General features: G+C 48.2%; 1 protein-coding gene across 18 annotated transcripts in view; it reads left to right on the forward strand.

The window, feature by feature from the left end:
- Positions 1-11,687, forward strand: part of RIN2 (Ras and Rab interactor 2) — a 208,795-nt gene extending 197,108 nt beyond the window's left edge. For all 18 annotated transcript variants that reach the window (XM_070381143.1, XM_070381144.1, XM_070381145.1 and 15 more), the window contains 3 exons: positions 1,913-2,044; positions 6,591-6,754; positions 9,849-11,687. In XM_070381143.1, coding sequence (XP_070237244.1) covers positions 1,913-2,044; positions 6,591-6,754; positions 9,849-10,172 — 620 coding nt within the window. In that variant the 3' untranslated portion in view covers positions 10,173-11,687. The remainder of the gene's footprint in view (positions 1-1,912; positions 2,045-6,590; positions 6,755-9,848) is intronic.
- The last annotated feature ends 481 nt before the right edge of the window (positions 11,688-12,168 follow it).

Here is a 12,168-nt window from a genome sequence, read left to right on the forward strand (position 1 = left end):
AGAAGTTATGTTAAGATAAAAAAAAAAAAAAGATTTAATTCAGGGCAGTGGATACAGACTCAGTCTTGGGGTTTGAGTTGAGACCTGGCTCTGGGAATGGGTTCATTAACTGTGTGGCTTCGGCCTCCGTAATCAACCTTCCAAGCTGCAGTTCTGTTCTTGTCCTGGGTATGACCTTAGCCTTCCTCCTAAGGTGGGCATTAGACAGGTCAATGTTTGCACAGCCCCAAGCGTGGTGGAGATAGTTCCAATTATTCCTATTGTTACTGCATTCTGGCCCGTGAGAGCCTGTGTCCATGATAGCATGGGTCAGAAACTTGGAGCATTCAGCTCTCGTTATAGTCATTTATCGGCCATCCCTTCTTTGCCCTGAGCTGATGCAGTGCAATAGGAATTCACACATGTCAGCCCTCAGGTTTCCCCAGGGCTCCTCCATGTAGATGTGAGAGTGACCCTGATTTATGGGTAGTGATGAGTCCTGTGGTACCCCAGGTCTTGGGTGAGCCTTTTTAATTTCCTGGATGGTCACAGTGTTTCCAGGAGAGAAATTGCTTCCTGGAGAGACAGCAGAGAGAAAACACAGGCTCTGTTTCTCACGGCTGGAGGAGGTCACCATGCGCATGCACTTTGCAGATTGTTGAGCAGAAACGTTAACATGTGAACGCCCAGGTGGTGATGCTGGCGGATGAACACCGCCTCTGAAACATACTTCACATGGAAGAAATGTATTTTCTTTTATTTTTTGGCTGAGCCAAGCAGCATGTGGGTCTTAGTTCCCCAACCAGGAATTGAACTTGCGCCCTCTGCCTTGGAAATGTAGAGTCTTAACCCCTGGATATCCAGGGAAGTCCCAAAAAGTGTATTTTCTGTAGTCTGTCAAATTATTTATAAGAAGTCCCCTACATTATATCTGCACAGGATTCTGTTCTCAGGCAGTTTCTCAACCTTAGCACTAATAGCATTACAGCTGGCTAGTCCTTTGCTGTGGAAACATCCCACTTCCTCTAGGAAGTTTATTGGCATCCGGATGCATGCTATTTGCACGCCCACCCTCCAGTCATGAGCTTGAAAGATGTCTCCAGACAGTGCCAGACTTCCCTAGGAGGCAGAGTCACCGCTAGTTGAGAATCTCTGTCATAATAAAACAGTACAGACTGACCATTTTTTTGGTCAGATATTAATTAGATGTATTTATTCAGTGTACAGCGATTGAGCACATTTAAGTCACACTGAAGATGGAGAAGGACAAGTTGTTCCTTGCTCCAGTTGGTTTTGGTCACTATGTTTTGGTTAATTTGCACAGAAAGCAATAGGAAGGAAGACACAAAGGAGAAACATCATAAGTAGACACTTAACGCAAATGTTTTATTCTGTCACTTGCTGAAAAGTTAAACCCTTTAAAAATAAAAAGACTGTTTTATTGCACGTGTGTGCATGCTCAGTCATGTCCGACTCTTTGCGATCCTATGGACTGTAGTCCAGTAGGCTCCTCTGTCCATGGGATTCCCCTGGCAAGAATGCTGGAGTGGGTTGCCCACTCCAGTAGATCCAGGGGATCTTCCCGACCCAGGGATCAAGCCTGCGTCTACCTGCCTCTCCTGCACTGAGGCGGATTCTTTACCGCTGAGCCACCAGGGAAGCCCCATTTTATTGCTTGCATTGAGGCATCTCATGGAAGTGGGAAAACAATCTCCCCTGTGTTCACTGACTCGGACATTCATCCTGAAATTGTGAGTTAGGGTCAGCCTCTGATGAGGGCAGTGGGGAGGAGCCCTCCCACCGTAGAATTCCAGAAACACCCACCTCACTTCCCCTGCATGGCTGTTTGCTAATAAAAGCAGCAAGTAGGACATGAAAGGGAGAAATGTGGCTAAAAATACCCCGTCTGTCCCCCCCTTTCTTCCTACTCCAGGGAGGATGTACGGAGCAGATGACTTTTTGCCGGTCCTGACCTATGTCATAGCACAATGTGACATGCTGGAGCTAGACACGGAGGTCGAGTACATGATGGAGCTTCTGGATCCGTCCCTGCTACATGGAGAAGGTAGCAGGCTTTTGGAGAAGTGGGAGGAACTGGGTGCTTTCCTTCAGTTTTATTTTCTTTTCTTTGTAAATTGAAGCAGAGTTCGCGGAACATGAGATAACCATTTGAAAATGAGCAATGCAAATGCCCTGGCAGTCCAGTGGTTAAGAAAATGAGCAATGCAATAGCCCTTAGTACATTCATGGTTAAACTAAAATTAACTATTGTAAAGTGACAATTCTGTAGCATTTAGTCCAGTTGCAATTTGGGGCAATCCTCCAACTCTTTTCAGCTCCAAAACATTTTCATCCCTCCAAATAAAACCTCAGATCCACCTGGCACTTACATGGGTGCTTCTTGACATATTCAGGGTTAACAGCCGTTTTAGTTTTGCTCATGTATGAGAAGGTACTGACTTTTTTCCAGATTACAGAGGTCATAGTGTTGGTCGCAGAAAATTTGGAGAAGTCGGAAAAACACACAAAACAATGCAACCCTGCCATAATTATACTTCACCGAGATTGCTTAGTTGCAGTAAAAAAAAATACATATATATACCATTCAGTAGAATCAGGGCCATTTTTTAAAAGAAATGGTTTCTTTGATTTCACAGGGAAGCTGTAAAGTTTTGCTGCAGAATATTTCCACTGCCAGAACAACTGCCCACTGTGTGTCTGTGAATCGGACAAAGGCCTATCTTTTGTTTTCATCTTTATTTTTTAAATTTGATTTTCAAGATGATAATAGCATCAGTGATTTCCTTTTCTTAAAAAAAAAAAAAAAAGATAGCACCTGCTTATCGTTAACATAAAACCACAGTGGAGTAAAAAAATCCAGGCGATTTGCTTTCAACTTACTTTGTCAGTTCAGTCATCCTCCTCCTGTCTGCCTCATTGCAACACGTCTTCACAGGAATCCCTCTCCTTACACAAGGGTTAGGTATTTTATCATGGAAATAATTAGGGTGTTTGTCACCATGGTGCACAGGCCTGAAATAACAAGGACTCTTGTATGAGCTTGTCTTAAAGGGGATCAGATCGGAGCTTGTTCAGCCTGTGTATCCTGACAATTCATTTCATGTGTCTCAGCCCAGATGGACTCTGAGTGATGAATTGGCACCTAACATTTTTTCCTCTAGTGAGTTTTAGTCTGGGCTTGAGTAAAAAGGTCCATCCACATGCCGATGGGATTCCCCAGGGAATGTATCATCCCGGGATTTTCCCTGGAGGAGACAGCAGTGCAGTCACCCCCCAAACGTGTGCATTAATTCCCTTGGTCCCCAGGACCTGGCTCTGGGTCAGAGGGTCTGACCTCCAGGGAGCCCTGTGGTCCCCCTCTAGCCCTGCAGGGACCCGCTGACTCAGGACCAGTGATGAGTATCTTCACCCATCCCTTTACCTCTTCCCGGTTTATCTCCCCTCATTAATATAAACTGATGCTGAGGCCGGACCCTCCAGGATAAACTGCCCAGACCCTGCCCGGAGCCTTCCTCCCTGGCTCTGCCCTGGGGTTCCCAGGAGGGAGGGAGCACGTGGCTTTGTCCAGGGACCAGGAGGAGACATACATTCATCTCCGTGCCCTTCTTTTCTTTCTTCCACGGCATTATTATTATAATTGAATATGCATCGAGGATTTTTTTGAGCCTCAGTCATGTTTAATTCTAGTGATAAGTGTGCTGAACTCTTGGGGCTTCGGGGAAAGGGCATGCCAGCCTCCCTCAGAAAATTACCATTCTGTTGCTGTCAGTGTGCACTTGGGACAAACACGTGCTTACATCCTGTGACCTGAGGATGGAGACAGCCACTTCCTGTCACCTTTCCCAGCATTTCTCCAGAGTGAGGCACTGCCCAGGGTACTGTGTCAGTGACAGGTGGGCGGGTCCTCACCTCCGGGAATCACAGAGAAAGACAAGGACACAGCTAAAAAACACACAGAGCAGTCAGTCAAGTCAGGGTTTCACTGGAGCCTGCCTTCACTCAGCCATGTCCTGGCTTCTTGGGCTCCTGGCTGGGAGGACCGGGCGGCCCTGTCAGGCTGGCAGACCAGGAGGAGACACATGGCTGGTCCTGCCCTGCATCCTGCCCCACTGCCCAAAGCACAGCCCACACCAGTTTTCTGCCGTTTAAGCAGGTAATTTCATTTACGCAAAAGACATCATAGAATCCCTTTGACGTGCACAGCCCTAGTGGCAGGGTTAGTTTTGCTGAAATTTAAACCTTAACTTTAATTGCATCCACATGTTTCCAAGTGTGGTCAGTTTTGTGCTTCCAGCATTTGGAGTTTTCTCCTTAGTGGCCTGAACTTTGAGCCATGGAGTGAAAAATTTGACATTCAAAGGAAACCAACCCCTCCCCAACTCAACAGTCATGGTCCCTCCAAGTCCAAGCTCCAATTCTGACACCTCCACAAGCCTCTCTTGAGTCCTTAGGTCCACATTGGTTTTTTCTGAAATCCTCTGTGTCACATTTAAATTCCATACTACTGAGTTTCTCACTCAATCATGTGATTTGTTCATGGGTAAAATATTTAGTAAAACTCAGCCACTCGAAACTCTCTACTGTGTACCGTGGGGGCTGCCTTAGAAAGCTTATAGCTGAGTGGTAAATCTGCTAAATTAAGATGACTCTGAACAAAAAGGCTGACCTACAATGGATACACAGAAGGTGTGCTGCTCAGAGTGGGCGAGAGGATGCTACAGTAAGTGATAACCTCCAGGGACGTCCCTGGTGGTCCAGTGGTTAGGACTTCAGCTTCCAATGCAGGGGATGCAAGTTCGATCCCTGGTCGGGGAGCTAAGCTCCTACACGCCTCCCTGCCAAAAAACCAAATCATAAAATAGAAACAGTATTGTAACAAACTCAGAAAAGACTTTTAAAATGGTCCACATCAAAAAACCTTAAAAAAAAAAAAAAAAGACCCCCAAATCTCTGCCGGTGACCTGAAAACCACAAAACTGTTTCTCAGATTCCACGTCCAGTATGACTTAGGGGGGCGTTCAACTGGTTTCCTAGATGGTGGACCACCTGCCATCTTGAGTGTTGACCAGAGAGAAAGTTCTTGTGTTAACTTAGGGTCTTGTGTTAACACTCAGTACTTTGGCGGTGGAAGTGACACTTGGCAGACAAAGCTCATTTAACCGCAGCTAACTTCTGGTCCCTGCATGAATAACAGGCCAATATCCGTTTTCTTTTAATGTATTTATGGAGCAGGGACTCAGATTCTAATTTTTACAAACCCAGCCGGGCTCTGTACCTGGCTCAAGGTGGAGATTCAACAGGTATTTGGACCAAGAATGTCTCTCAGTCCACAACATGCAGTGTCCAGTTGCGGAAAGAAAAGTGCAGTCGCTCAGTAGTGTCCGACTCTGCAACCCCATGGACTGTAGCTTACCAGGCTCCCGTTGTGGAGTTTGTAATAAACATCTAGTGCGCCCTCTAGTGTTTCTCCAGCGAAGAGCTTTACAAGTTCCAGAAAGGCACCTCCATCGTATTGGGTTAACCAAAAAGTTCTTTCCGGTTTTCCTGTAATATCTTATAGGAAAACCAGAATGAACTTATTCGACAACCCTATAGTTTAGGACCAACCTGTGAACACATTTACATGCCTTTCGGAGTATTGTAAGTGTTTTTAACACTCCCTCAGACATAAGAGGACTTCCCTGGTGGCTCAGCCGGTAAAGTATCTGCCAGCAATGTAGGAGACCCCGGGTTCAATTCCTGGGTCGGGAAGATTCCCTGGAGAAGGGAAAGTCTACTCACTCCAGTATTCTTGCCTGGAGAATCCTCGTGGACAGAGGAGCCTGGTGGGCTACAGTCCATGGGGTCGCAAACAGTTATACACAACTGAGCACCTCAGCACAGCACAAACATAGGAAATCATTCCCAAATGCTCCGGCAAAAGGGGCGTCACTTCCTTTTCCTTATAAATTAACCTTTTCTTAAATGTCCTGTTCTGTGAGTCCCTATGTAAGGGTAGGAAAGGGAAGCATGAGGGAGCGGTTCTTTTGAAAAACCCATATTATTGTAAGCACACTTGTATGTTCTGTATTTCTTTCAAAGTGTATAGTTCACTTAAAATTTAGAACATATGAATTCTTAAATGAGAAGCTTCAAAGCAGGTGTTGCTAGGATGTGTGTGGACTCGTGTTCCTACCGGAAGGTGTTCTGACCTCAGCAGTGGACCCCACCGCCCTCATAAGCCACCACCCCCTCCCCCTCAATAGGTCAGGCTCCAGAGCTCTGACCTTTTCTGGAAAAGCATTTTCACAGTTGCACTTCGGTTGATTCTGTGAGTCTCAGCTTTGGAATGGAAATTCTATCAATGAAAGCACGGCCTGGTCCTCAGTCCCCAGGCAGTGCAGTGGCTCAGGTCTGGGTTAGCTGCACATCCGTGGGGAGGAATGCAGGAATGGATGGAAGAGGATTCTTTTGCTCAAAAAGAAAAATAAATAAAAAATGCATGTGGAAGAGAAGGGGCAAGGTGGAGCCTGACCTCCAACTCTGTGGTCACCCTCCTGTGGTCCCCAGAGGTGAACCCCTGGAGAACTCACTCTGTCTACCCTTTCCAGGAGGCTATTACCTGACGAGCGCCTACGGGGCCCTCTCCCTGATAAAGAACTTCCAGGAAGAGCAGGCGGCGCGGCTACTCAGCTCTGAGGCCAGGGACACCCTGAGGCAGTGGCACAAGCGCAGGACCACCACCCGGACCGTCCCCTCGGTGGATGACTTTCAGGTGTGTGTGGCCAGCAGCCTGGGTGGGCCCAGCTGCTTCCTCACGGCCCATGCGGCTCAGGGACGCCCCCCACTCCCCCTCCCGCCCCACTTTGTCCGATCATCCAGTGGAAAAGGGATATTTTAAACCACCTTCTGACCTTGTTGTTTCACTTCTCTCTTTTCCTTAAAAGAGAGAGAGGAAGAGAGAGAGAGAGTGTGTGTGTGTATGTGTGTGTGTGTGTGTGTGGATTTGGCCCAAGTTTTGCTGCCCTTAAGGAAATAGTCAGATGAGGGCAGGATTTCCTCCTGAAGATTCATCGTGGATACTGAGCACCTGGGCACTCAGGAAGCCTACAGGAAGGATGCTTTTGGCACAGGTGGCAAACAGGTGACCTGCCATATGGAAACAGCTCTGTGAGGCCCTGCACTTGACCTGGCCTCTCTGAGAAGACGGAGGGGTGCAGTGACCCCATTCCTTTTTTCCTTTCCCTGTCCCCTACCCCCAAAACAGAAGACCCTAGGGTCTCACCGGCAGTGTCAGCTCTGGCAGCCTGGTAGGGCCAGAGCTGAAGCATGAGCATCTGAGCCCAGTCTTCTGAATTCCTCATCCAGAATTTTCTCTGTGCATGGACAGGTGCTTGGGAAGGTGGGGTTCCTATGGTGCATGCTTCCTGGAGAGGAGAGGCTGGTTGAGGCTGTAGAAATCTTGACCCAACACAGGATCACTTCATGGGCTTACAGTCTATGAAATGATGAGTGAGTCTGCATAGGTCTTCGAATACAATTTCAAAAGCTTCCAGCAGAACTGTGAACCCGGACTGAGTCCATGTGGTAAATTCCCAGGCAGGCCAGATTTGTCTCTGTGTCCCAATTCACTTTCCTTGCCCTTTTTGCCTTTTTAATGCTCTGAAAACACTCAAAAGGTACATTTGGTTTAAAGGAGCCTGTTGTGGAAAGGCAGGGTCAGCAAGGTGTTCTTGAGGATAGCTGTGCTCCCAGAAACTTCCTTCCCAAGCACATAAATCTAAAGGGCAAGAAGGCATCCTGTGCACCTCCCACCCCTGGGATGGTTGAAGAACATCCAGGTGTTAAGGGATTTAGCATTCATGGGCCCTTGGGATGCAGTGATTGTTAGCCATCTAGGCAGTGGTTCCTGAGGCTGCCCAGCCTCTAAGGAGAATCATGGAAAGAGGGCAGGAGAAAAGGAAAATGCATGTCCTTCCAATTCCCACCTTCCCCCAGTCCCCTGTCTCTATCTGGAGCTTCTCGACCAGAGACACCCCCCGGAGTCCACGGAGCCCTTGTCTCACGCACACCCCTCCCCACTGGCCTCACTCACCTTGCAGACGGACATCTTCTTAGAACAGGCCCAAGATGGGGATTGTCGGCTCTCAGCTTGGCTGTAGGAGCAAAGCCAGGAAGCGAGGCTGCACTTGGAACAGCTAAGTCAGGCTCACAGACGCGTCTGCTCACGCTGGAGTGGCAGCACCTCACCTCATGGGCAAGAGGCTAGAACGCTGGCCCTGCCACTCGCCTGCTGTGTGGCCTTGGGCAAGTTACCTAGCCTCTCTGTATTTCAGTTTCTTCCTTGGTCAAATGGGGATAGTGTAGGCCTCCTCCACAAAGTCCTCTCTAGGAGTCAGTGAGTGAATGCACACCAGGCGTGTGGACCACGTGTGCTGGGGGTGGGGTGCGGGAGGAGAGAGGAGGGGTAAGTAAAACAGGGCAGGTGTGTACTCAGAGGTGCCCTGAAACGTTCTGGTTCAGAGCCTCGACTTTATCATTCATGTGCAGAGTGCACTGTCCTTCCCTAGAGAGCTCTTTTTTCCATCAGCCCAGGAAACCTTCAGGGGAACCTCATGGGACCCAGGCAGAGGGCTTCACTCCCCTTCATGCCTGAGTAGGGCGGCCATGTTTTGAAAAGGAAGATGTATTTATTTTCTTTCTGAAAATCCGATATAACAGGGCCTCCCCTATAACCCCCACTCCTGAAGAAGTGGAACTGAAGAATAATTCGGGGCCACAGACTCTGGGAGAACTGAGCAGGAGGCTGGGACACCCTGCCCCTGGTCAGGACCCCAGTCTGTCCTGTGATGCCGCTCGCCTGGCACTGCTTATGACACGGGGCCTGCCAACACCCCCCACCCCCCCGACACCTCCCATTTCCACATGGCAGCACCCTGCACCCAGTCAGCGCATCTCCCAAGTCTTTCCACAGAATCCATGTCCCCCCCGCCCACCACCACCACCAACTTTTCCACAGGGCGTTCAGAGCCGCCTGGAGCCTTGCATTGGCTTCAGTGGTGTGAAATTGCCCTTAGGGGAGGGGAAGGATGGTCAGCTGTCTGCAGTAACACCAGAGCCCCTGCTTAGGCTTTGTGAAAGGCAGTCCAAACCAACAGGGCCTGTGTCCTCACGTTATGTGTCTCGCCCTGCTATTCTGGTTCAGGTTCTTCTGCCCTTTGGTTTAATTTTCAAACTGGGAATAAACCCGGCATCAGTTCTAGTTGACACTCTTTTTTTGGCTTGTGCACAACAGAAATTTATTTCTCACAATTTTGGAGGCTAGAGGGACAAGATCGGGGTAGCAGTAAGTTGACACTCTTTACCAGGAATTTCTCAGCCCAGCTTTATAAAAGGGACTGAAAGAGCAGGTCTGAACAGACTTCCTGCTTCTGACATTTGAGATGAATTACAGGACTTCCCTGGTGGCTCGTTGGTAAAGAATCCGCCTGCCAATGCAGGAAACTCGGGTACAATCCCTGGGTTGGAAAAATCCCCTGGATCTGGCAACCCACTCCAGTATTCTGGCCTGGAGAATCCCATGGACAGAGGAGCCTGGCGGGCTACAGTCCGTGGGGTTGCAAAGAGTCGGACACGACTGAGCGACTAAACGACAACAACAGTACAGCAACCCAGACCACACAGCGTGCTCGCCACTGTCCCGCCTGGGATCAGCCCCCTTCCCTACCTGGGGCCTCGTGTCCTGACACCGGATGTCCTGGTGAGGCTCACCTGCCAGCCTCTCCTTGGCATCCCATGGGTTCACCTGTGCCGTCTCTCTTCCTCTTCTGACTCTGTACCCCCGAATCTCTTTCCCATCCCCCCTGCAGAATTACCTCCGGGTTGCATTCCAGGAGGTCAACAGTGGCTGCACTGGAAAGACCCTCCTCGTAAGGCCGTACGTCACCACTGAAGATGTGTGTCAGCTTTGTGCCGAGAAGTTCAAGGTGGCCGAGCCCCAGGAGTACAGCCTCTTCCTCTTTGTGGACGAAACGTGGCAGCAGCTCGCAGAGGACACATACCCACAGAAGATCAAGGCCGAGCTGCACAGCCGGCCACAGCCCCACGTCTTCCACTTCGTCTACAAGCGCATCAAGAAGGATCCTTATGGCATCATCTTCCAGAACGGGGAGGAAGACCTCAGCACCTCCTAGGGGACTCACAAGGCTTCCCAGTGGTGCATCCAAAGAGGAAGACTTAGGAACCTGGCCTCTGGCGTCCACGGGCTTGTGCAGTCACCTCCTTGAGGACCCGTGACCGAGCCATCCACAGGCCCAATTGGCCAAGGGCATCTTTAACCACGACTCCCCAGCGAGCTCGCTGAGGTTCAGCAAAGAGGAGGACCTGTCCTTCAGAGGTGGAGAGTTGCATCCAGTGGTTCAAGTGTCCTGGATAGCTTGCTGCCTACCCCTCAGCCAGGTTTCAGGTTGGCTCACGTGTGTGTATATGTACTGAATAAACATTTAAGAACCAGCTCCTCTCGAGTTCAGCAGCAGGCGTTTGACAAGACTGTCCGATGCAGTGCATCAAGGACCTCTCAGTTCTGTGGATGCCTTCATCCACCCTTCCTTCCTTTTTTTTTTTTTTTTTTACAAAGAGCCTTTGTGTTTTTATATATTTCATAGAAAATTTTATAGCAGTTGCAGGTAAACTGTCAGGATTGGTTTTTAAAATATTTTTGTAACTTTTAAGATATTCTATAATTATGCATGTGATTTTAACATTGATGCAAAAAAAGAAATCTCTTGCTGGATTTGAGAGTATTGCATTTTAAAAGTCTCTCTCCCGTAACTGGATGTTTCGGCCACTCTGTGGGGAGAGACGGCTGGGTTTCTTACAGCGGTGTATTTCTGACACTGGCCACAGGATGCCTTTGGGGATCTGATGTACTGTTTTTACCTTGTTCACGCTCAGTGCTATCGTGTTGTTTTGTGTTTTCACCAAGTGATGCTGACGATCAGGAGAGAAATGAATGTAGAGAGAGACTGAGAGGGAAATACAGACTCTTAACAGAAGACTAAGGAGTGGAGCCTGCTGGTTCAGGCTCCGTACAGGAAGTGGGAAAAGGAGATAGAAGGAACCACCTATGCCGAAAATACTGTAAATATGCAGTGAGGTTTGCAAAATCTGTCCCATGTTATTTGCTTTTGGAAGCAATTTTGAAAACCCCACGAGGAAAAAAAAAAAATTAGAGCAACAGTTTTTTTCCCCCTCTTTTCCACATAAATCAAAACTAACAGCATCAAATTCTATGGGGCAGAAACCACATAATGTGAGTTTCATCGAGTTAAATAAATACCTTTTGGAAAGGAGTTTGCCGATGCACCAAAAAAGCCTGTCTGTGTTGTAGGAATGTGTGGTGAAGTTCAATTTCTGTTTTATGAAACCTGTTTGGGTGGGGGTCTGGGGGTTGCACAGAGAATGAGTTCTTGTATTCGTGTCACACAGGTAGTTATGGAAATATGTTATTGTACTGTGTAAAGATGCCCAGTCATCTGATTTGTTTGGCTTTCTACTTTGTACCTTTTCAAGCTTTTGCTATACATCTGGAACCCTCAACACATACTGTGTTGTACTTCCTTTTGTAAATGATTTTTAATGGAGTTTTGCACATAACTCTTTGTAATACTGTACGATAATTCATGTGTGAAAATAATTCTTGCAATATCCTCACGTTGTCTCTTTTTCTTTGGGAAGCGGAGTGTAATGATGTACCACAGAGTGTTACGTAAAACTGGAATCCGTGCTGGTGTTTGTGGTTAGATAATCCTCAGACAGGAAACAGAAAAGTTGATGTGTTGTTTTTTTTTTTTTTTTTTAGTCAGCTCGTATTCTGATAGGAGGCAAAAATCCAGCAGCAGAAGGAAAAGATGGTCTTCTAACCTGAAAGGATTTGGCATTTCTGGGAGCTCTGCAGACACTCCTCTCCCCACTCCGCTCCCTCTCTCCCCAGCCCCTGCTGCCCAGGTCTTATGTAACCTCTAAAGTGCCCAGGCTGAGAGTTTAGGGTTGTTGCAAAACCAACGTTGCAGAGGCTGCCCTGTTCCTGCTGCTTGGAGCCAAGCCTGGCAGAGAGCAATGGCACGATAAGTCCTTGTTGAAGGAACGAACTTTCTAACCCAGCAGTAGGATGGGCACTTTAAGATCAGA

Source organism: Bos mutus, chromosome 13 (assembly GCF_027580195.1).
Source record: "Bos mutus isolate GX-2022 chromosome 13, NWIPB_WYAK_1.1, whole genome shotgun sequence".
Taxonomy (NCBI): domain Eukaryota; kingdom Metazoa; phylum Chordata; class Mammalia; order Artiodactyla; family Bovidae; genus Bos; species Bos mutus.